Here is a 25,496-nt window from a genome sequence, read left to right on the forward strand (position 1 = left end):
CTCTGCAAATCTTGCCACACATGACCTTGTAAGTTACTGTGGCCAGGACCGGACAAATAGATAAATAAGAAGTCATTAGTGAAGTATGAGTCAGGTCTCAATTCCCTGCTGGTATATGCATATACAGTACATATAAAAGTCAACAGCATCTGTACACAAGCAAAGTCACTACAAACCTCTATGGTACACCAAGGAGTCCCCAGGTCAGGCCCTGGACATCCAGTGTCTTTCAGTTGTCACTGAGCACTGAACGGATCAATTAAAGTGGTTGATTACACAGACAACTTATCTCACCTGGTTTGCTGGGTCAAAACAGGCGAAAACAAACAGAGCAGACCCTGTAGTTCTCCATTAGCAGGACCAGGAGCCCCAGTGACATAGTGGTGAATGACAACAGCACACGGCAGGATGCAAGTAGCTGGCAGCATATTAAGCTCTAGATAGATATGTACAGTATGACAATACAAAATTCATTCAAATAATGTTTGCAAAAGACACCATTCATCAAACCAGGAGCTCAACTATACTGTAAGTGTTTCAAGCGTAACAACTGTTACTATTAATAAATGTATAAGGTTGATAAATGCATGAGAAAAAGTATTTCAATATGCTGCTGCCAACAACAAACCTTTGCATTGGTTTGAATAACATTACAGCCTCTTTCTATGACAGAGATGGAAATATTTTCCTACTGCAGAAGCTCTGGTTCCTCCTTCAGTGACTGCACCCGGAAATGTCACTCACAGCATTAGCACCGGGGTGTTCAGGGATATGGAGCTCATCTCTGCTGAGGAATAAGGGTGCGCTCTGGGAGGCTTCACCCAGCCGTAATTCTTCACGGCACACTGCATGCTGGGAAGGACTCTACAGCCAATCCCGGGCAAGCCAAATGAGAAATCCACAGCTTTATTTACTAAGCTAGTCTCACAACCTGTGGCAGCAGCATGATATGGTATTACAAGAAATAATGGAATACGTAAGGTTAAATGTAAGGTGAGAGACAGATTCAACAAGAAATACTGCACTGTGATAAATGTCAACTACTTTGATTAAGGGGGACATAGTACTGTACAGTACACTCAGCAAACAGGCAGATTGAATTCATGCATACAGTATGTGCAATTCCCTTAAAATGTGCTGCCACCTTCTGGCACAAATCTGCATGTGCATAATCTCCCATCCATTAACTCCACCATCCAGTCAAAATCCAGGGCACTATCCTATTTCCACTATTCCCAAACTGGGATCCTGAAAAACAAACAAAAACAAAAAAATTGTCATCTGATCTAAGTCTGACTATTTGAAGTATTAAATATTAATCTTGTCCTAAATAGATACATCTTGCATGATCCATGTCATAATGAAATCTCAATTTAGACAACCTTCCAATTTCTAGCATGTTAAATCAGCACCGCGTTGCAGCCTGTAGTGGGTGTTGAATAATTATACAAGCTTCAACCATTTTATTATTCCTCTGACAGATGGTGAATATTGGCTACCTTCACGTGAGAACCTCAGCTTTAAACTGTAGGTTTGACACCAACAGGGATTCATTCCAATATATTAGTTCTTCAAATTCTAGTCAAACCATAATTTAAAAAAAGGGGAAAATACAATCAAGAAATAATTTCTGAAGCACTGTGTAAATAAATATTTGGGTGGAGTCACAAATAAAGACTCAAGTTTAATTACACCAAAAAACAAATTTATTTTTAAAAACGGGGCACAATTACACAAAATTCAAAAGGAAGAATTTTTACAACTTCATTAGATATAAACTTTTTATACTAAGAATTCTGAAAATGACTTAAGAACTAAAACCATCCATAATATTACTAAATCAAAGTGCATGAAACGTTTCCGCAGTTTATAAACATGGCTTTACTTTGTAATGAAAAATGCTGTGATCTTGAGGTTCATGCACAGGAAATGCTCATGCAATGTGTTGTTGTTTTTTTGGGGTGTTTTCGCCTAGAGTTTTTCAAGTCAAGTCCAAAAGATTAAAGGCTGAATACATGTAATGCAAGAATGTAATGTAAAAATGACACAATTATACAATCATGATTGAGTGCAAAACAAACAAAAAAATCATCTAGAGTCAAAATATCCCCTTCCACTGATATTTTAACAACAGTGAATATCCCCTTCCACCAATAACTGAATAAACTTGAATAAACGAGCCAATCCGTGATTCGATGACTCGTTTACAGTGGTTTAATTTTATGACATCATTGAAAGTTAAAAAGTGAAAATGAATTGAATTTAATGTGATGCGTTGGTCCCATTAAGTCAAAGGCCAAGCCAAAATGATAAAAGGCAGACAGTTTCAGAATAATAATACCCATTATACATATAACCCAAATGCTGCTGCTAATTAGCTCACAGACAGCACAATTTAAAAAACTGATGTTGCCATTTGGCATGTTGGAGCACCTGAAATGCACAGTATGCTGATGTCATTTCAATTTACAGTATTAATTGAGTATAGATGGCAGAGACTGGGCCCAGACTTAAAGGAACCCTCTCATGTGATGCTTAATGCTTCCCTTATTTACGGGAGGGTAGTAAACCTTCGTGGACCTGTCACACACTTTGAACCCTGTATCGCCATAGGGGTGAGAGGTCAGGTTGTCATTAGGGCCGCTCCTGGGATCCTCTGCAGCCTTGTGACAGTCGACCAAGGTAAACTCTGGGTCAAAACAGATCTCGATTTGCCCCAATACCTGCATCTGTTCTCCCTATGTGGAAAAAGAGCATTCGTCATTTCTACTGCAGACTGTCAAAGGGATTCACTTTTCCAAATTCCTGGTAAGCTTGCAGAAGTTATGTACATGTCTGCATTTATTTAATCATGAGGACCTTGAGGATTCAATGGATGTCAGGCTGGAACAGCTTGATTTAGGACAAGATTAACAGTAGATTTCCAAGACATATTTATAGAAATGCTTCTGTGCAAAGGGCATGACATGCCCTCACCCCCACATTTTGAATCAAGCATCAGAAGCTGATTCTTCCTTACAAACACTTCACTGTGCATGAATTGAAAAACAACACATTTATACAACTATGTACACTAATTATGGATCAAAAGAGAAATGACAATGATTTAACATTCTTTCCTTGATGGTCCTGGTAATCGGCACTTTTTGAATTCGTTTTAATTTCTTGTCCATCACTATACAGAAACATATCCTTCGCTTACTGTTATGCAGTGCCTACCCATGTGCAAACTGGCTTTTCACATCAGTATCAGATAGTAAAGTGTAAATCTGTGATGGCCACTAGGGAAATGCAGGGGGTTTCACAGACAACAAATGAGGACTCAAGAGACCTGCGATACAGGGACTTTGACAAATCTCTGCACTAAAGCCCTAGAGACCTCCAGTACAGGTTCAGAGAGCTCTTCACTGAAGGGAAATTTAAAGAGCTCTTCACTGAGGGTCCTACAGAGTCACAGTGTAGAGAGCTTTACCTCTTCAAACCAATGGCTGATTGGCTTGAGTTCCCATTCAAACAAGGCTAAGGTAATTAAGATGGATAAAATGCATGAATTATTCCTGCAGCCATCGCTGTTACTTCTGCAAAATGGGTAAAATGGGATTGTCCAAAAAACAGGGGCCTCTATGTTCACTGATTCAGTGGCTTTACTAGATTGAGATATACAATGTGTTCTATTCACCCTGACCAAGTAGTGAATTACAAATCACGCATCCATTCTTAAAAAGTTACAAATGAATTCATTCTTATCTGCGGTTTAATGCCTGCAATCCTTGTCCATATCTGACACAACATTCCCCCTGTTTAATTCAAGGAAGAAAAAAATTACCGTTGCTGGATGGATACACTGGATCTTTGGCTTCACTTTATAAAAACTTAAGATGGCTCCTTCAATATCGTCCAGCTAAAATCAAACAGACAAAAATGGAGAAATTACAAATAACAAAACAAACGTAGGTTGTTTTCCTATCCAGCCAAAGGTATGGCATGCACTGAAATCATCATTAATAACTTTTTGTACTATCTAGCTAATTTGAGGACAAGATTTACAAATAAAATAAGATACCACAATCAACTGGTCTTTTATATTGGCAATTGACCTCAGTTAGAAACTGTGGAAATGAGCGTTTACTCACGGAGTAATAGGTTTCTGATGGCACAATGTTGTGATCCCTCAGGGTGCTGAAATGGTAAAATGCAGCCGCTTGGAAAATGCACCGGAATTTAAATGGTTATGCAGGACAAAGAACCGCATAACAGCACAAACTGTCAGCAGGTCTAGCCACAAGTGCTCTTCTGCAAGAGACAGAACCATGCAGGACTATTTCCTGGACATGTAGCGGAGGCAGAAACACTGGAGGTATTCAAGGCCCGGCTAGATACAGTGTTAGATCCTATCTAGCTTTTAGATAAACTAAGCATTACGTACAGTTTAGTGGTAGGAATAGACGAGCAGTGTTGGGCTGAATGGCCTGTTCTCGTCTTACGTTATGTTATGCACAGCAAAACATCCATGGAAACCAAGCTCATCCTAGTTCACACAAGCTGCCAGTCTCACAAACAGGAAATACATTTTTGTTAACTGGAAGGAATGAAAGCAATCTGAAACTGGCTCAGCCACTCTTTCCATTGGTCACAGTCTAATTCTGCCTGCAAATGAAAACTTCTTCTTTTTTTTTTTTAGTTTTGAATCTTGATCAACTATACTCCTGTCTTTGCTGACAATGTCAAATACTACTTTTCTTTGTTGAACACTATGAAAGCGAATGATGGTCCCTGCAAGGGAGTAAACAAGTGCATCATTTACAGCTAATGTATCTCCTCTTAAACAAACAAGGTACATTACTAACTGAATAATCACTATGAATGAGGAAACTGTATGTCATAATAATAATCAGTCAGATGTAGTGGCATCAAAAATATCCAAACAAGGCTGGAGACTATTTTTTTACTACGCATAATATAGACCGAGCCATTTTATATTCATCATGACCATTCATGGTTACAAAGTAATAATTGCAATAATAATATCCAGTTTATGTAACAGGCGTTGTGCTGTCATAGTAGCAAGAACAGCACAGTATGAAACAGTAGCAACACATGCTGTAACAATCAGCCTACCCATCAAGGTTGAGTTTGTTGTAGAGCTCCAGGGCCTTGCTGAAGTATTTATGTTCCGTGTCCATGCTCTCTAATTGGGCAGCACAGGTTCCATGTTTCATCCACTCATGTTTCCTGGAAGGGCAAAAAAGGCAATAGTCACAGCCGGCTTTAGTATTCAGTACACAATAATACATTTCCATTTTCAGCATTTAGCAGACATACATATCCAAAATGACTTCGCACAGCGTACATTATAACTCACAGACCATACAGCTGGATTATTTACTGAACTGGGTAGTCTTAGTGGTCGACCAGAGATTTCCTCACTTTTAGTTTGACTTGCTGTAACTTTACTGACTTAGCCTATGCTTACTGCGTTAACCAGATCTGATGGTCATGGCCATGGATAACTGATACTCAACGAGAATTGTATTTTATCGGACCTGTGTGCTATAGTTGTTCCAATGACCTTCAGTGCGCACTTATTGTACATCGCTTTGGATAAAAGCATCTGCCAAATAAATGTAACGTAACATCTGATGAATCTTAGTGGAATGTACTGTACCAGAAGGCAGTGGCTGGAGAGGGAGAGGGATGAAGGAGGTCAGGCCACCATTTTCTCATCTGTGGCATCAAGTCCTGCAAAACCAGGCCATAAAAACAGCAAGAAAAATGTTCACACTACCCAACACTAGGCCAAAAAAGCAATAACCTCTACACTGTCTGAGCTACAAATTGTTATAAATCAAAGAAAGGACACTGTGTAATTCGGCAGTTTTTTGACTGTGGATGAGCGTTTAATTTCCAAGTAAGCCGGCTAGACATTGTATCACAAATGAGGAAGACCTACAATCCCTGTCTAATAGGCAATTGTGCGTGTGTGTGCGTTTGAGTGTGAATATACGAGTGCATGTCTGTATATATGTGGTGTATGTGTAAGTGCATATTTACGAACGTGAGTGCATGTATTTATGTGTGTGTGTGTCCACTTTCCCCTCTCACTGACTCCTGAGGTTATGTAGTTTACCAGCACACAATTGCACCACGGTTGATAAATACCTCTATTAGACTTGCATTGAAGTGCCAAGATGAATTGCATGTAAATCCTTTGTTTGTCCTGTATGAATACAGAGATTTTAGTGATGACATCACTACTTCATAATCAACATATAAAGCTCAAAAGGTTCACTGCCATAAATAAATTCCCCCAACACTCAATTATTTCTTAACCTGGAGAGCCGCAGCAAAACACTTAAAACATTTTCCTCCTATAATCTGTTCCCCCACAAACAATCCATACCAAAATAACTGTCCAGGGCAAAAACCTATGAAATGTCTTACCACAGTCCATGCAAAGTCCAGTAGCCAATATCTGTCTCACAATGTTCCTCCTAAAAGCACACAAACAGTTATAAATAGTACTATATACCTACACAGTAACTACGAAATGCAATGCATTACGCAAAGCTGTCCCTTTCAAACCTAAAGTATTTTTTAGAACATTATTCAATAAAATGTCAAAAGGACAAGATCCACAGCGATCAGATCATTCAAAATAATTATTAAATAAATGTGAAGGAATTACAAAAAAATAAAAAAATAAAATAAAGGGCAACATTTAATTTAAATATTTTTTAAGTATGAAAAAACCCTTACACTGCAAAATGTCTGTGGCCAGTGATGAGTCAAAATCAGCATTGACCATTCTTGCCTGCAAATCAAAAACAAGAAAGGGTATCAGTTATTTGCAAACATGCACATTCTATTCCACTTCCCTATTTATCTGTAACAAAGTGATGACTAAATGTTTGCAGTTGGAAGGCATATCAGAAAGGTTAGAATAAAACAGAAACACAAAGTCACTTACCTAAATAGTTTAAACGATAAAGCCCCAGGACCACAGGCCAGGAATAGCAGGGCAAAAAAGACAAATGAGCCCATTGTCCAGGAAAATCAATCCTGTGACAAAACAAGTAAAATAATTAAAATATTTCTCTCAATGGCCCTTCGGTTTGGTATGTACGTATTCTGTGGGAACCTATAGGCATAATGTTTTAGGCCACGCTGTATTATTATTTTTTTTAGAATAACTGCACTCCTGTAGTTGCTATTCCTGTCAAATATGACATGCACTTTATATGGCTGTTTCAGACCAGTAGGCCAGGGGAATAGAGACAATGGTGTAAGCTATTAGGTTGGTTTTTGGTTGATTTGGGAAAGAGGAAAAGCCATTTTTAATGAAGAACTTCGTTTTCTCTTCATACCTCGATACCCTACCATCTGAAGGTGCGAATACGCAACATAAATGCATCTACAATTAATTCAGTCTAAATAACTTGATTGTCGTAAACAGGCACTGCATATGAATGTTCTAAATATAAATATAAATAAATAGGAATTGATACATATCTTAAAGTAGGGTACATTTAGCCTACAAGGGGTGTATCAATCAGAAAAAAAACAACCAACATAACGTTAGATTAGTCTGCAAGAAGTAGCTAGAACAAAATTCTGCCGATTGCCATTGGCACTACCGCGGCAGCAAATGCGTATTACATTGCAGTGTTAATGTTACTGGTGTATTATTATTACATTGAAAACATCAGTCCCGTAAAACAACCTTGCTATCTAGTAAGATAATTTCAGTTTTACTTGAAGGCAAAATTTTCACAGTATCAAAATAACTGCGACTAATAACCAAACAACGTTGCGCCTTTTGTTTACCAATAACCTGTCTTGCACTGAAGTATAGCAAACTTTTAGTCGTCTCTAGACTTGGTTACTTGAACGGAAGTGAAAAAATCAACCGTAACTTTGCGTTCAGCTAGCCAAACAACATTGGCAACAACAAATAACATTTGTACGCGACTATTAACATGAATTTAGCTACCAAATTAGCAAATAAATTCTTACCTCCTGTCAAATGTTTCACCTAGACTAACTTAGGGCAATTGCCAAAATAACGCAAGATCTTTAGCTTGCTATCGGTAGCATTCGTATGGTATGTAAGCTAGCAGCCCGGTTGATTGTTTATCGATGTTAAGTCAACTTCTGAGTCCTCGCAGTGAAATTACTCGGTAAATACAGTAACGTCGCTAGGGTTAGTTTAGACTTCTGGTTTAGACAGTAAACAGATGCGCTTTGTTCCGCTCTGGCTGGACGCGTCTGCGCAGACTTGCCTTTGAAATGCAGTCACGTGACAACGCCTCACATTTATCTCACATGACTTCTGTAATTTCCCATTTGCCAGCTTCAGACTTATTTAACTGTATAGCGTTCACACTAATGGTTCACATCGGTGCTCAATTCACAATGGGTAAGACAATTCCGCGTCACATGGTTATTGTTGAAAAAAAAAAAAGAAAAAAAAAATACATATCTCAGGTAGTGGTGCAAGTCGAGATATGTAAATAACTTTAAAAAAATAATTGACGGACTAATCGCAACACCCTCAGAAACATACAGTGCAGATACATTTTTTGGGACACATTTCCATAATGTACTAATACAGCAATGTTATATGTGGATAGGCCTATTCGTAAGTGTAGTAGGCTACTATAGTATGTAAGACTACTATAGGGTACCACCCCAGTGACAAGATCTGTACCTTTTTAGGCACTTTTCCGTAGCCTTCCTTTTTCTGAGAGAGATGGTGTAATTAATATCAATATATGAAGTCCGTTCGGACATTTATTCAACCGGCGGTGGCCTACTGCTCAGCACGACAGCAATAGGCTACTGCACCACATAATATCCATATTGTACGAAATGGAGAATATAGTAGCCTACTGAAATTTCTCTATTGAATGCAACAAAGAAAATCATCTGTCTTTGATTATTTTTATTTCACGAACACACGTTGACCGATATTTAAAAATAAAAAACAGTAAACAGTATCCCTTTACTGACTTCAAGAAAACTTGATCTCTTGTTAAAAATAGAATTTGGAAGGAGCTCAGCTGAGGGGCGGTATGGGCTGTCTTAAGAAACCTAAAAAGGGTTTAAGGTAATGGACAGTGCTGTACTTTAAATGCAATGGGCGACTAACACCGCATATATCCCTCTATTTTATCCATCAATATATGAGCCATTAAATACATTTATCGCTCAACTTTTCAGATAACACCTTCTGTAAGCCCATGGGCTCAGATGTAGTTTGTCTTCACACCCAATAGTTTTTTTCACCCATGGAGACTTGTTCGTTAGCCAGTGTTTTTAATTTTATTTTTTATCATTGATTAGCTCTGAGTCCATACACACTGCATTCCATTGACCCAAACAGCACTTTTAAGCTATGTGTAAGAAAGAATAGCAAATATATTGTTTAAATAATGTTTATTATGCGTATTCAGTGTACCCTGTAACCTGTAGCGATGCGTTTTACTGCAAGTGAGAAATGAAGCAGAAAGTTGATGCAAATGCTATATATAGTTCTATGCATATCCTTAAATGGGGTGCGAGTGGAGAAGCATTCCGTGGGGGCAATATTTTTGTTTTCATCAGCAAGTGATTCCCAAGTGGGTTCGCGCCGATCATCCTCCGCTCTGCGCTCTTTTAATCTCACGGGGTAAGTTGGGTTTCCTTTGTTGCTATATTTCATCTTGAACATTAACGCGTGTCCTCCGACTATTGCAAATGAAAATATGGGGATTTTTCATATTTTTGTGAGTAACAAGTTAAAATATTGGCCGAGGGGATGAATAATAGGTTGATTGGCTGCACACCAGAATAGTGGTAAAATTGAACCTTTACACCCAGTTACAGCATCACCTTGAATGGAGTCAGAATAAGAAGTCACTGCAGAACTGACACTTGAAGGTATATTTTTAAATCCTGGATAACATTGCCTGGTATGACTTAATGGATTTTTCAAAATAAAGTTTACGCACAAATATATTAATTATACGAGCTTTAATCCACATTTAGGCCTACTATTAATTTAAATGTAAATGTAATCATTAGCCTTGCCCACTTGCACATTTTTATTGATAGCGTTATTTGCATTAGTGATCTTAACAGTAATGTAATGATCTTAATAGTTTTTTGACAATATCTTTATGTCTTGGAAAGATCTGGATTTTCAACATAAATTGCAGCTATATCAATATAGGCTACTATTTTGTGTGAAAAGACATTAGAGCAGATATATGCTTTTAAGTTATATGAAATAAAGTAACGCTCTTCAAATGCTGGGAGGAATTACATTGCTGTTCACATTTACACTGAATTCGTACCACCGCAACTGATTTAGCTTACCGCTCTAAAGATAGGCTGCTTGAACCTGCAGCGGAGAGACTACATCCGGAAAATCATCAGAGAGAGTGTTCCAAGTTTATGGAGATTTTAATGTGGATTTGAGAGCGCAATTTAGAACTACACTCTCAAATGTTTGCAGTGAATCCACCTGCAGCAAAATCGATATATTTTTAAGCTCATTTAGGCCACCATAGAAACCTATGGTTATTATTACTGAATGTGCATGTGATTGATATGTCAAAAACTGTAGACCTAGTATTTGACATTTTAATCCTAAAACATGAGACCACTTGAAATATAATATCGCTTAATTTACTCTCGCTTCAAATTGCGGAAATGTGTTGACCACAAAAATGTGTTTAAATGTTTTTTTAGTGATGTTTTCATGTATGTTTTTTTTTTTTGATAGGTCTTTTTGAAATTTGTTGGCGGCCATGACGACCAAGGTCGTGCCATTTTACCCGTGCAAGTACAGGCATTACAACTATGACTACCGCAGCAGTGATTCTAAATATGTAGTCAAGGAATACTCCTCAAGGTAGGATATGCAGCTCATCTCTCAACATAATTTTATCTGTAGTTGGATAGCTGCACAGGTAGATGTTTGGAAATTAAGTGACTGTCTCAGTATGTACATTCATTCATGGAAGGATTAATTGTGTAACAAAGTCCACTTTCCAAATTCCCTCCACAATGTTCTCCTATTTCATTTCTTCATTATTATTTTTATGTGCTGATGCAATCCTCGGGATTCAAGCTAAATGCTGTGATAAGTTCACAGTCCTGTTCTTGAACTTTACAGTGTCCACCATCCAGGTTATATAAATGAACAGAAGTGCTGTACTTAGCCTATATTGTAATAAGGATAGACTTTAATGAATGCTAAAAACACAGAAACTGATTGGTTGGTGTGCGGTGTACAGTGTGTACAGTGTTATGTCATAACATTTAGGGCACTGAAACAGTGCTTGACAAGAAAGCTTAGCTTTTTTAAAAATTATCTATTTGTATATTTTGTGATTCAGACATTCTTACACTTTTAGTAAGCAATCTGTGTCTTTTGTCGTTCAGAAATTTATAAAAAATATTATCATAATGATGGGATCTATTTAATATGCAATAAAGTGAAAAAAATGTGTTACTGGGAGGTGACACTTAGTCTGAAGGATATGTTATAAGATGTCCAATATTTATCGACATTTTTTTTAAATGACTGCATTTTCATTAGTTACTTCACCTGTTGAAGGATATCACATTTGAAAAGCAAATAATTCATACATATGTTAAAGACTGTAATAAAAGGTTTCAATAGGTATAAGAATTTTCTACGGGAAGCCATATAACTGCATGACTTTGTCTGGCCTGTTTTCTGAAGCTAAAGGCTTAGTTAGGCTACTCGGACGGCAGAGGACACGAGAAGAAACAAAATAAATTGTTGCTGGAAGAGGTGTTGGTGGGACTGTAGGGGGTGCTCTTCCCTCTAGACCAAGACTAAGTCGAAAACCAATATCCTGGAGCAATTGTGGTGACGCTATGCTATGGGAATGTAATCTCTGGATAAGGTCAAGGTCCTTACCCACTGGTGCTCCACGGCACTTATAGCAAAAAGTTTGGGGTCCTGTCCAAATTCTGAATGGAAGCAATTCAGACTATAATATTACCCCTGATTCAATTGGCTTAAAACAACCTATCCGTCCACTTCTGCTGTGCTGTGCTGAGCTTAATACTGTAAAATGGCTGCCTAGCTACTACAATTTTGTGGAAGTTGAGGTGATCCCCCACCCTCCTACTTCACAGTAAACACTTTGAGGCCATTCAATATGAAATTCAATCTACTGTATTCTACTGTAATTTATAAACATCCTCATAGTTCTCATATTTGACTTGCAAATGTTATATTTACAGTTCTATTTGGGTAAACATAACTGATAAAATGAGTAATGTGAACTATAGTATTTTACACTTGTACACAGATGATTAATCCTGTGTCAATGCAAACAGATTCAGCAAGGCCACTTTATGAACAAAAAACAAACAAAAAAAAAAACAAAGAACTAAACACATGTAGACTACAAGTTTCATATTTTAACATCATTCATAAAGGTTGTGGAATGATATTTGGTGGTTGTATTGCATCATTATTTAGCATATTTTTCACATGCTTAAAAAAAGTTGTTGAAAATTTCTATAAAGATTAGATAAAGGACTCACAGAAGTGTATATCAGTAATGTGGGATGCAAGCATTCTTCCATCTTATGATCTTACTATCACATCAAAGTGGGACTTGCTCCACAGAATTGTGCCATGTCATTTTGTTTATGAATTCCCTTTAATTCCCCTTCTCTCTCTCTCTCATTCTCTCTCTCGCTCTCTCTCTCTCTCTCTCTCAGATCTAAAACTTCTGCAACTGCTGTGGCTTCTGCAACTACTGCAGCTACTGCAATAAGATCAACTACTGCAGCTAGTGCAACAAGATCAACTACTGCAGCTAGTGCAACGAGATCAACTACTGCAGCTAGTGCAACAAGATCAACTACTGCTTCAAGATCAACTACTTCAGCAACTGCAGCAAGTGCAACTACAGCAGCTACTGCGTTTACTGCAACTGCTGCGTCTACTGCTGCTTCTTCGTCCACTGTAGCAACTGCTCATGAGGAAGAGAGCCTAGAATACTCGTACAAAGTACGGAAGAGAATTAATGAAGTGGTAAAGTTCCTTTTTGTTCTTCTATGTGACTGGAAATTTTATGTCTGTGAGGATCACATGATCACATATCTCCAGATATCAGAAGGGTTAACTGCACCAATTTGGCCTGGGAACTTCACATGACTTTCAAAACATTCTATTTAAGAACATATGAACATACAAATACATAATCCATATCCTTTAAGATATCGCTTTTTCCTAAGAAAAAATTACAATAGAACATTCCAATCTTTTACATGGAATGCAAGGTAAATTAATAGGCCTATAGTTTGCTGGATAAGTGCTCTTCTTATATTTGATATTATAGTAGTTTGCTTCCAGTTATCTGGTATTTCTCCAGTTTTTAGACTTTTAGAGATATGCATAAAATATCTCTAAGCAGTTCATGAAATGTTGACTCCCCTAGTGCTTGGAGCACTCTTTGACATAGGTGCCCTTATGTAATGAATTCTATATCTGAATTCAATTAACAAAATGTTCTACCTTACCAGCATTCAACTCATGAAACTTGGCTCCTGATAGGTGAAGACGAAGGTATCAGAAAAGTACATTCGTGAGGAGTCCAGGATCAGGGGTCCCGAATTCCTGGTGAGGCTGAGGTCCCATACAGTCTTTGAGAACACCTCTGTGAAGCTATTCTGCACGGTGCATGGATACCCCACCCCCTATGTTAAATGGTGAGGATTCCATAGATACAAGGCCAAATTAGCTGGCGTCTCCACTCAGCCCAGTCATGTTTGTCTTTTATGAATGTTTTTTGTATGTTGCAGGTCGAGGCCACTGTAGTACTTCAGTTGTTTCCTAAGGATTTTATCATAGTTTACTGTCAAATCCTTGAAGCAAGTTTGTTTTCAAAGGGCTCTTTTCAAATGAGAGCCAAACACATCTGCCAGAATTTTTCTCATGTTGTTGCAGCCAGCTCTCTCTCTTTGAAGTCAGACAGATGCTTTAGACTCACACACACACAACACACACACACACTCTCTCTCTCTCTCTCTCACACACACACACACACTCTCCCCCCCTCTCTCCCTCTCTCTCTCTCTCTCTCTCTCTCTCTCTCACACACACACACACACACACACCATTAAAGTTGACATTTATGTTTACACATATTCCTGTTAAATACTTATTTGGCAGTATGTACTTTGAGCAGTTTGTTTGACCACAATATATAAAATGGAAACCAACTGTACTATTGCATGTATGCATTCATGCATACAGTATATACATCTTGTACAGGTGTGCAATACATAGAATGCCTTAAATTTTCAAGGGGTCATCAAGATCCTGTAATTACAGATCCTGGTGTAAAGTAAATATAATTATATAATTCAAACATTTATGCAGCATAGTTGCATAGACACCTATGGTTTTTATTTATTTTTTTTTAAAAATGTTTTTAGCAGTATGCTAGATTACTACTAGGGGGAAAGTAGGAACTGCCGAATAAAGAAGGAAATGGTTGTATTGTTTTGTATTCTTCCTTGTTTCAGGTTTAAGGACAATGTCCTCATTGACACAGCCAGCACAGCGGCGAAATACTTTGTGGAGAGCAATTATGGAGTTCACAGCCTGGAGATCACCAGGTACTGAACTCCCTGGAAACCCCACGAGACCTAATGTCACATTTACGTCATTAGAGCCGACATACCACAGTCTTAAGCCTTGCAGAAAAAAACAGGCTTTAGGTACATACAAACTCCTTTTGTGCATTTATTCTGTGATTATTTTGATTATCATTTGCAGTTGTTTATCTGGTTTATGCTTTTACCCAGTGAAAGTGTGTAATGTTTGTCTATACAAAAAAAAAACACAAATAGTTATAAATAAATAAATAATTAAATATCAGTGCCGTACAACCAGTAAGATAACACACAAATCCCTATGAGAACATAACACTATAAGCTATATAATTGTAGTGAACTCAGCTACTGACTACCTGTGTCAACTGTAAGCTAGTTTAAGATATTTATCTGAATTACAGTTACATGCTGATGTCTGGTGCCACCTTTCTCCTGATATTAGCATGAAAAAGAAATAAAGAAAAAAATCCATATTTTAGTGTGAAATTACATGGAGGTGTTGCACTATGTAAGATTTTATGTGAAACTACAATGAAGCCGTTTCATATGTCTTACATTACTGCAGTGGCATGACCATGTTATGACAATATATCCTGTCACTTTGGGTTAGTCTACATTCTTATTGCGGTACATGTACTGCCAGGAAGGAGGAGGGAGCCGTGACGGCAGCTTGCAATGGCTGCATTTAGTGTGAGCGTGATTTACACGGAGGTGCCCAAGAAAGGTGGTCACGTGCCCAGGCGTCGCAGGTTAGCTTTTCCAATTTAGTCCAGGCCTGGGCGTCGGCTACGCCCCTGATCGCCGAGGCTCCTCAGCTGTTCCTGCTGAACTGCTGAGCGATGTGTCATCTGAGACCTGACCTCTTTAAAGAGCACCCCGGCTCCTCGCTGCCGTTCCGTCTCTCCGTCTGGCACAACTGCACCCACAAAGCACAAGACTCCCCCCTCCCCACACCCACATTCAACATTTGTTTTAATAAAGAGGCCGAGGACTCAGAGCCAACCCTCCCTAAATCGAGAGGAGAACGGGGTGGAAAAAAGGGTAGTTGTTCAGGCGCTGAGGAGACAGATGAAGAAAACTTTAAAATAGCACACGCCGGAGGAAGGTCACATTGCTGCGTCTCCCCTCTCTTCTCTCCTTGCACTTCTCACCCAGGATCCTCTCGAGCTGAATGTGCTCTGAATGCCTGAGCCAGGTTTTCCTGAATGGGTTCATGAGACCTGGCGGTGTCGAAGCTTCTTCCTTTACAGCTTGAGATTTCAAATATGTTGTGCATACCATGTAGGAGTTACTTGCACAGTACAGTTACATTTGCATATTTTACTGTAAATGTATTATACTAATTCGTTTTTTTTGTCTAAATAGCTTCTGGTTTTCATCTGTACTCTCAAGTAAGTTAAAAAAACAGTGAGTGGGTAGGTGGGAGGACTTCAACTGATTCAAAAGTTCAAAATTAAAGCAAGAAATCAAATCCTGAACAAATGAAGCCAAATTACCTCCCTTGCTTTCTATAATGTTTTTGTGATAAACACCAGTACTATGTGTGAGCCCCAGTGTTTCTCCCCTTCTCTGATTTGTGCTCCAATGTTGAAATGGCCCCCTTTCTTCCATTCAGGTGTAGCACGGATGACACAGCCCTTTACACCGCTGTGGCCACTAACCTGCACGGGCAGGCATCTTCTCAAGCCGCTGTCATTGTGAAGAGTGAGTCTGTAGCGAAGCTCTATCACTCACGCTAATGAAAGTGTGGAGTTATGCATCATGCAACTTACACAGCAATGTGCAATGTCACCATTATTGCAGAGAGCAAAGAATGTGTCAGTGGAAAATATTAATCTGTCTGATAACTGGTGTCCATGACAACATGCTGTCTCCTGCACACTCTCATGCATAAGATCTCATAAGAAATGATATAATTATGCCTTTCTGCTTCTGAAAAAGTAATATAAGCTGAATATGTGTAATCTGTTTGTGTCTGCAGGGTTCCGAGGGGAAGAAGAATCCTGTCCCTTTGCTTGGCTTCCTTACCAGTGTAAGTTCACCACCACTGCTGACACTGAGCCAAGTCAGCTAGATACTGCAGGCCACAATCACAGCCACTGCAACCCCAATAACTGTCTGAGAAAGGGCTGACATTACTGTGTGAAATCTGTGCACTATGCAGTATTGTTCAGTGTTAAATGAACTCTGATAGTGTGCATTTTACTCGGTATATTTTCCACATTGTTAACTGAAACTGAAAGTTCAATGAACTCAGAAGGAGTAGTTTTGTGCTGATCCTATAATTTTAATGTGTAGTACACAATTATATATTATGTATATATGTGCTGAAATATACAGGTTTATTTGTATGTTTACAATTTTTTTTTCTCTTTTTAAACTGAAATAATTGTGAATTATTAGTCATAATTCACACATCTTAGTGATCATAAGTGGTCACACTTAGTTATCATAAGTGGATTCTGAGAGAAGATTCATACATGAAATAACATTATTTTTAACCGTAGTCTCCATGTTGCCTGAGATAACGTATACTAAGATCGACATCACCTTCTTGGAGACGTTTGATGTGACCTTTGGAACTGAGGGGGATACTGTCACTCTGGTCTGCAAGATGGACATCAACCCTTACCTGGCCAACCTACAGCCAGACGCTGTGTGGTTCAGAGACGGTAAGAAAGCAGCGACACTCACAATTTTATGCATCAGTTGTAAAGCAAATGGGATTTTGGTATAAGAAAATCATTCCAACACTTTAAGCCATACAAACAGCACCATTGGGTTATGATTGTCCCAAATGGGTAACTGGAAAAATCAGACAGTAGAGAGGGCTGAATAAAAATATATGTCAGCAAGTGAATCCCCTAAAATCTCATAAAATTATTCCCTTTTTTTTCAAATATTGCAGCATTCCATTTTTTGTGTACAAAAGAATAAAACATGCTGAATGAAAATAAATTTTGAGACATTAAACTGTATGCCTACTTAAACGAGGGAAAATATCCATCTAATATCCATCCATATCCTTCAAACATCCATTGGATATTGCCCCATATCAAGGCTATCCACAGGCCTTCCCACTTTCATCTTTTTATGTCACAAACTAGATTATTTGCTTCTAAATCTCTAAATCTTTTAAGTCTTCAGTGTGTCAGTAACAGCTGCTTGAAATGAAACTTTTAGACAAAATAAGCATTATCAAGGTTGGCATTTATCTTTTGTTTCACAAAAACAAAGCATATTTGGAGTTAAAATAATCTCCAATTAGCCACACAACAGATGATTTATGTAGTTTGTGCCTTTAGTTGTAAGGAGTATGATAACTGATTACACCTGAATGAAGCAGACCTGTGAAGATATGCTTTCATTGATCAAGACACTTGTGAAATGCTCAAAGCACAAAACAAGGTGGAGATTGAATCACATCCCTGTGAAGCTTTCTATTTTTACAAATAACAAGCAAATTTAACCCTGAACCCTTTGCTTTTTAATCCCTTATGTAGAATGTCTGTTTTAATAACAGGGAATGTGTTTTTATGACATTACTGTGCTGTAAATGAACGTTCCTAAAAGATACATAATATAGAGACTAATAATGGACTGAACACACCCAAGTAGATGCAGAACATTTTAATAATGCAACAACAGGTGCTTCAGCTTTCTGGGGTACAGCTATACCAGTGCACATTTAGTTTTTGACTTTGAATGCCGAAAGTTACATGTTCTTATATTATGGTTTATAGGCTTTGAAATACACATCTGCAGTTGTTCTCTCTCTACGAATGGCCAGGCTTAATCTTTTTTCTTTTTCTCTTCCAGAACACCTGCTGAAAGAATCCAAGTGGGCAAAGATTGAGGCAGGGGGCGGGGTTGTTAAGTTGACTCTGCCTCAGCTGTACAAGGATGATGAGGGCCTTTACACTCTCCGAATGGTGACAAAAGGGGGCTCTGCTGTGCACAGTGCTTACGTCTTTGTGACAGGTAGAATGCACGACCATCGCCATTGCTTTCAAACTTGTTTGAAGGGGTTCACATTACTTATCACTTCTTAATTTAGAACTTTATCAGTGTATCCATGTCAGATTTGTAGGGCTGGAACAGGATCTGGGGTGTGTCTTTGTGTTTGGCACTCTCACAAAGAGTGCAAGATCAGCTGCCTCTGGAATGTGCGTGTGTGTGTGTGTTGCGTGGGTGTGCGTGCATGCGTGTGTGTGTTTGTATGTGTGCGTGTGTGTATATGTGTGCTGTTGTGTTCAGCAGACTCTGTGTAGCCCTCTTTCAGATGAGCAGTAGAACTAGCGTTTGCAGTTGTTGTGTTGAGTCAACCCAGTGTACCCCTCTTTCAGATGGGCCTCCCCCTGTTCCAAAGGCCCCAGGTGCCCCCATGGACATAAAGATCCATGATGCCAACAGAGATTATGTCATTGTGTCCTGGAAACCCCCCAACACCACCACCGAGGGCCCCATCATCGGATACTTTGTTGACAAGTGACTAATAATTTTTAAAAATTTTATTGTACTATTGTACTGCTATCTCTACTGCTGCTATTGCAACTGATACCGCTACCACCATTGCTACTGCTGCCACACACACTACTGTTACTCTTACTGCAACTGCTACTGCTGTTGCCATTAACGTTACTGCTGCTGCAACCTATAACTATAACTGTTGCTGCTGCTATTACACACGTGATTATTCTAAATATTTATATTATATCATTTTATTATTAAAAATAATAATTTTATCATCCTAAACAATTTCTATTTTGAATTTAACTTTACAATTATTATTTAAAATTATTAAAATTGGAATGACTTCATACCCAAATTCTAAAGCTCTGGTGAATAGCAATGATGGAAATTATATTTACACAAATAGCAACACAAAATATAATCTTTAAGAAGAACAGAAGATATTAATTGGCTGACTGGTTTTTTTACGTTATGATACCATACTACCTTTTTAATAAAACATCACTGACTAAACAACACACTAGCGTAGCAGCAAGAACGTTTTTCCCCATTTGGACTAATGAAAATGAGAATAATTCATACTTTTGTTTTTCTTTCCTAGATGTGAAGTTGGGACTGATAACTGGGTTCAGTGCAATGACTCTCCCATTAAGATTTGCAAATACCCTGTAGCGAGCCTGTTTGAAGGACACTCCTACTATATCCGTGTTAGGGCAGTGAATGCCCACGGAATCAGCCGGCCTTCCAGGATGTCTGATGCCATCGCCGCCGTTGACCCCACTGAATTTGAAAGGCTGCAGGGTAAACAGCGACCGCATCTTTCTCAACCCTTCTTTTCCAAGGCATTCTAATCAGTGCTTCAGGCTAATTCAAATTGGGTGGAAAATGGTTCCTGATATATTTCACACCACCAGGAAGTGTTCTATCCCCTAGAGTCAACAATGAATGGAATGGCTGGGCAGGTATCAGTAGAAGCTGTTGGGGTGTTGGAGATCAGGCTCGACAACGTGCTGGAAGCTCTCTAGCAGACAAAATGTTGAGCGTTGATGAGCTAAATTGCCTGTACTCCTAATCAGACAGGATGTTCTTACTGAGTATTTTCATTAAATCATTAGAAAGGCTCGAGTGCATTACAGCGGCAGCAGGCTTTGTTTCTCAAGGATGACCCTGGGACCACCCTGTGCTGGCTGCTATTTGTTAAAAAACCCTCCTTTAATTAGTTTTGGCTGAGCTTTTTAATTATTAATTACTCTGGCCTTGACATCTTTGTTAATGGAATGTGTTGTTTTAGGTGTATGTGTGTGTGTGTGTGTGTGTGTGTGTGTTTATAAAAGACCCAAGTCAAGGGGTTTCATTGGCTTTGTTGATTTAGAGCCTCTTAAATTAATAATAGCGTTTAGCATTCAGGTTAATTAAGATGAATTACTTTGTAAATTAATTATAATCATTTACAGCCTTATGAGGCTATATTTTTAAGGCTTTTTTGGATTAGTGCAAACTACCCAAAAAAATGTAATTTTCACTGCCAACTTTCACTAGGTTTGTGATAGCTGTTAACTGAAATATGTTTAGTAGTCAGTTGAAAAGAGAGATATGGTCTAACAGTTACTGTACTGTTTTACACCACACATGGATTTAAGCAACATTCATTCTAAGCTATGATTTACAAATATAACTCTCTTCAAGAAACACAAACTAGATATGGTTATTGTTTAACTGTCCATATTGGGGGGAATTTGAATTTAGAGTTAAGAATACAGGCGACTGAAGGTTTACAGGTCCAAATGAATCACGTTGTCATGAATCGGCAGGGATAATGATAGTTTCCATTAGACTGAGAACAGATGCAGCACAGTTCGACATGCTGAGTATAAAAACACATACTGGAGCTAAAGTTTTATAGTTCTGCACAATTACTCACATAGGACTCTCGAGGCAGAATACATTTAAGGATAGTGGTAAAAACATGCATAACTTAAACACTTTCAGCAAGATCCTTTAATAAATCAAAACACAGAACTGTAGTTTTAATGCATTCAGTAAATATGTGTATCACAAAGGGTCCACATTAAATGGCAGGTGTCATTAATAAACATAATAAATAATATATTGCCACAAACATACCATTTTTATTGCTGGATCAGTTAAATTAATCATTTGTAGTAACTGTATTGTAAATAACAGCATGGTCCTTCTGTCGTCTGGATTACAATCTAAACCACAGTGGTCAGGCATGTTCAGAAGTTTATCATAATTTCCAGCTTGCTGTTATCTCTTTAAATTCACCCAATTGCATTTGCGTACTTTAATGAGACTAAATCAGGTTAGGCCACATGATGCATTGTGTCATTACAATCAATAAACTGCATTAATACGAGAATCTAGAGAAATTGTCTTGACCAGCTAAGATGAAACATCAGTTGAAATGTAAACCATGTCTGTGTGTCTGTGGGTCTATTTGTGTATGAAACCCATAGGTTATGCTGGCTCTCCCTTCTTTCTCTATAACAGCCATGAAACTGGGAGGAAAACTGGATGTTGTGACATATCATGACGACCTGGAAGGTACGGTAGCACGTCTGTCTTAAACACTTTTTAAACGCTTTTTTTTTCAGGCCCAAAATATTTCCACAAACCTTTACTTTTTCTGAATGAGTAATTAACATAGTTTACCATTATTTAATAGTACAAACGTTATAAGCCGCTTGTTTTGTCTTCACTTCATTTATGGTGCTAAAATAAAATAAAAACCTTATTAATTATAGACAAACTAATCAAGTATAAATCCTTCTTATTGATGCTTAATTGCATCAAACATGAATTTTAAATAAAGCCATTTAATGTCCTTCAGATTTTACACTGCTTTATATGCTGTTAATTCATTATATACACATGTACACCACACTAAATGTCACTTCTATAATTTTTCTTTTCATGATTCTCTCTTTCAATAATTAGCAATCATTATGTTGCCTGTAATTAGGTCTCATCTGAGAGGTGCTGATTAGTTTTTGATGAGGGTCATATCTGAATGCTAACTTCAAACCATCTGTGATGCTTTCAGATTTAGGTGATTGAATTTTCCTGCGTCAGACTAGCGCATACCCGCTAAATACGGCTGAGGCACAATGTCACTCATCCACCACAAGAGTGAGCTTCAAACCTGAGGCACGAAGCACAGTAAACGGGTGGGGAAAGTAGGTGGGCGTTTATTGTAAACGGTGCGATGCGCGGGGTGTTTTTCTCCCGTTGAGGCGGGCATTGAAGGTCGCGCGGCGTAGAGGTAATGAATCATCCGCCCGCTCCCGGGCTTCAGAAGCGAAGGCAGTTCTCTTTGATGTTTCTCACCTGCAGCGGAGGGAAGTCCCCCGGGAGCGCCTGCCAACGTCCACGCCTCGGAGACGGACCGAACATATGTGGTGCTCAGCTGGGAGCCGCCTGCCTACCGAGGACGCGCTCCTATGTGGTATTACATCGAGAAGGTTCGTCCCCAAAATACTCATTACATTACAGCCATTTAGCTGACACAACTTACACAACTTTCATATTTTTATATACACAGTAAAATGTTGTGTATTAAATCAACTTACAGGGTACAGGTGGCCCCAATTGGACCATGTGTAGGCTGGTCGAGTTGAATTAACACTGGGCATCTTACTGTGTAGCATACATTTGTACATCACTGTATAGTACAGTGTACTGAAGAAATTTAGGTTAAGTACCTTACTCAAGGGTACCTTTGGGTGACAGTCCATTCCCCATCATACTAGGTGACAGTTCCTTACTCATTATACTACAATATGCATGCACCACCACTGCTTAACCGCATTAAGTGTGTACAGTCTGATCCCTTTTAAACCCTTCTGACATTCTGCCGTTCACTACTGTTTCCTGCCCCACAGTAAAATATACCAAGTCTTTAATCAGAGCAATAACTAAATAAATAATGTAACAATCACATAATGAAGTCTAATGAATGTAAAAAGCCTTTGCTGCAAGTTAATCAAACATTTGAGGTTGTTCTGTGTGTAGTTGTTCTACAAGTTAAAGTGAAGTTTCCAGCTTCTCCGCTGCAATTTAATACAGTATTTACTGAAACAGAACATTGAGCCATGATTGTTTGCTGCCGTTGTCATAATGAGTTTTTAATTAGCGTGAGGTCCTTTCCCGCAGTCTCTGGCTGACAGTGGAACCTGGCAGAGGGTGAACACCCAGGTGCCGGTGAGGTCACCGCGGTACGCTGTGTTCGACCTGGCGGAGGGCAAGCTGTACAGCTTCCGCGTTTTATCTGCGAACATGTACGGCCTGAGCGAGTCCTCCCCCCCTTCCCCAGCCGTCCAGACCCAGGAGCTGAAGGGTGAGTTTGCTCTGAAAAGGAGCGTGCTCGTCACTGTATACACATTAAGAAAGCTTTCTCACCCACTCTACAGTATCAGGTGTTTCATGTGTTTGCCATTGTATAAGATGCTGCTATATGAGATCATCGTGCATGGTGATGGTTTTACAAAAACAAATTTGTCAACATTCACCATCTCATACACCTGGGATATGCACAAAAACATAGGTCAGTGCGCATTTAATGAATCCCGCATTGGTTTTTCATATGAATCTTTTTTAAAAACAAAAGTAAGAATAATTTAAGCAAACTTATGTGAAAGATCTGGGTCACATGTAGCCCACTTCAGCCTGCCATGACTGCCAATACTGCTTCCTTTGAGTGCCGCGGTCTCAGGTTCCATGTGCTAGGTCTCAGACACCTCTGTAAATATCTACAGTATTTATGGGAGTGTAACATAATGGTGAGGGAACTGGATTTATTACACCAAGGTTGTAGGTTTGAATCTCAAATGGCTCACTGTTGTTGTACCTTTTGAGCAAAGTACTTAACCTGAATGACTCCAGTAAAATATACAGCCGTATAAATGGATTAAGAATTAAGCAGCATAAGTCACTCTGAATAAGAGCATCTGCTGAATGGCTAAAATGTAAATGTAAAATTTATCTTCACTGGGCCCAATCAGAAACATACACTAAATCTGAAAAAATATTTTCAAGAAACCCAGAGAGTTAACTGTCCCTTTAATAAAGCAGAACAGAATAATCCAATAAGTATCTCTCCTCCCCTTTTTTTAACAATATAAAAAAATATATATTGGCCAGTTCATACATTTATTATTAATAAACTACACATTACCATTTCTTAAGATTAATTATTTTGTGCCTAAATGGCCTGACTGGGCTTGTTCTCATCCAACATTCTTGCGTCCTTGTTAATAAACAAACGGACTTGGGAACAGGCTTCTCCTGGTGAATTGAGACTTACGGTATCTGCCTTGATGTACTATTTAGAACGTGAGCTCAGTAGTTCTTGGCAGAATAACAAGTGTTGGAACCAGTGTAGGTTTCACACTTTCAAGACCAAACGTGTTCAGTTCTGAGAAGGTGCGAGACGACAGCCTCTGATGTTGGTGTTGTCTGCATAGCTGTACTACAGTAGACTAGGTCCATGTAAAGGAATGTGTGGAACAGAAGTTAAAATTAAAAAAAAGCTTTTTTTCTACAATTTGAAATACCAAAATTGCACTCTGCTCAATCCGGAATGACACTGGAGTGAACAAGGATGTTCAATAGAGTGGAAACGTTGGCGCAGCAAAGGGAGTTTTTTGATGCATATTCTTCAGATCATAGATTTCAATAAGCAGTCTTGTACCCTTGCCTTTTTTGGAATGAACTGAAATTATTTCAGTGCTATTGCTAATTTTTTGAGCTTATGATTCACAGTGCTTGCTTCCAGAAGCCCCTCAAAATAACCACACCTGCATTTCCACTCTATACTTATGAATGCTCCTTCTCTCCTCCACTTTTGTGTTTCAACGTGTTCAGAAGAACACAAAGAATTTAAGAATTTGATTGTAACCCCTGACTCTTAATTTTGTCCACCAGGTGTTCCCTCTGCCCCTGGTCAAGTGGTCGCTACCAGAAACACAAAAACATCTGTTCTTGTCCAATGGGATCCACCCAAACACCCCAACAACCTGATTGGTTATTATATTGATTGCTGTGTGAAGGGATCCAAGGACTGGGTCTCCTGCAACCACAAACCACACAAACACACCAGGTAGGTGAAAACCACACAAACATACCAGGGCCCTGTTTCCCAAAGCAAGATTTCTGAATTAGCTGGATAACTGCACTGAGTAAAATCTGGAACCCTCCCAGATCTGGAACATAGACTGAAGTAAAAAGAGCTGTTCTGGGTTTTACTCAGTTGCAGTGGAGTTATCCAGCTAAATCGGTTATCCTGCTTCATGAAATACCCCCTGGAAACCAAAACTACACAAACAGTAATATTTAATCGCACTGACTCTCCAAGT

The 25,496-nt window shown here is 38.7% G+C and overlaps 2 protein-coding genes across 3 annotated transcripts in view; one reads left to right on the top strand and one right to left on the bottom strand.

Annotated features, from left to right (window-relative positions):
* Positions 1-1,683: 1,683 nt before the first annotated feature.
* On the bottom strand, positions 1,684-8,282 carry rnaset2 (ribonuclease T2). Its single transcript, XM_035400281.1, has 10 exons — positions 8,014-8,282; positions 6,968-7,059; positions 6,757-6,811; positions 6,442-6,491; positions 6,160-6,217; positions 5,666-5,739; positions 5,119-5,232; positions 4,134-4,179; positions 3,827-3,901; positions 1,684-2,738 (listed from the first exon to the last, which is right to left on the bottom strand). The coding sequence occupies exons 2-10, from the start codon at positions 7,039-7,041 to the stop codon at positions 2,511-2,513; spliced, it is 774 nt and encodes a 257-aa protein (XP_035256172.1). The 5' UTR covers positions 7,042-7,059; positions 8,014-8,282; the 3' UTR covers positions 1,684-2,510.
* An 84-nt stretch (positions 8,283-8,366) lies between these two features.
* Positions 8,367-25,496, top strand: part of myom2b (myomesin 2b) — a 37,706-nt gene continuing 20,576 nt past the window's right edge. Inside the window, exons 1-16 of one of the 2 annotated variants that reach the window (XM_035400279.1) lie at positions 8,367-8,416; positions 9,604-9,667; positions 10,766-10,894; positions 12,748-13,063; positions 13,586-13,740; positions 14,560-14,652; positions 16,265-16,353; positions 16,631-16,681; positions 17,157-17,321; positions 18,469-18,630; positions 18,996-19,137; positions 19,724-19,923; positions 21,634-21,687; positions 22,477-22,604; positions 23,296-23,479; positions 25,066-25,240. In XM_035400279.1, the coding sequence (XP_035256170.1) occupies positions 10,791-10,894; positions 12,748-13,063; positions 13,586-13,740; positions 14,560-14,652; positions 16,265-16,353; positions 16,631-16,681; positions 17,157-17,321; positions 18,469-18,630; positions 18,996-19,137; positions 19,724-19,923; positions 21,634-21,687; positions 22,477-22,604; positions 23,296-23,479; positions 25,066-25,240 (2,018 nt within the window). In that variant the 5' untranslated portion in view covers positions 8,367-8,416; positions 9,604-9,667; positions 10,766-10,790. Of the gene's footprint in view, positions 8,417-9,603; positions 9,668-9,858; positions 9,919-10,765; positions 10,895-12,747; positions 13,064-13,585; positions 13,741-14,559; positions 14,653-16,264; positions 16,354-16,630; positions 16,682-17,156; positions 17,322-18,468; positions 18,631-18,995; positions 19,138-19,723; positions 19,924-21,633; positions 21,688-22,476; positions 22,605-23,295; positions 23,480-25,065; positions 25,241-25,496 lie in introns of those variants that run through there. The other variant, XM_035400280.1, reaches the window with a different exon arrangement.

This window comes from Anguilla anguilla, chromosome 18 (assembly GCF_013347855.1).
Source record: "Anguilla anguilla isolate fAngAng1 chromosome 18, fAngAng1.pri, whole genome shotgun sequence".
In the NCBI taxonomy this organism is placed as follows: domain Eukaryota; kingdom Metazoa; phylum Chordata; class Actinopteri; order Anguilliformes; family Anguillidae; genus Anguilla; species Anguilla anguilla.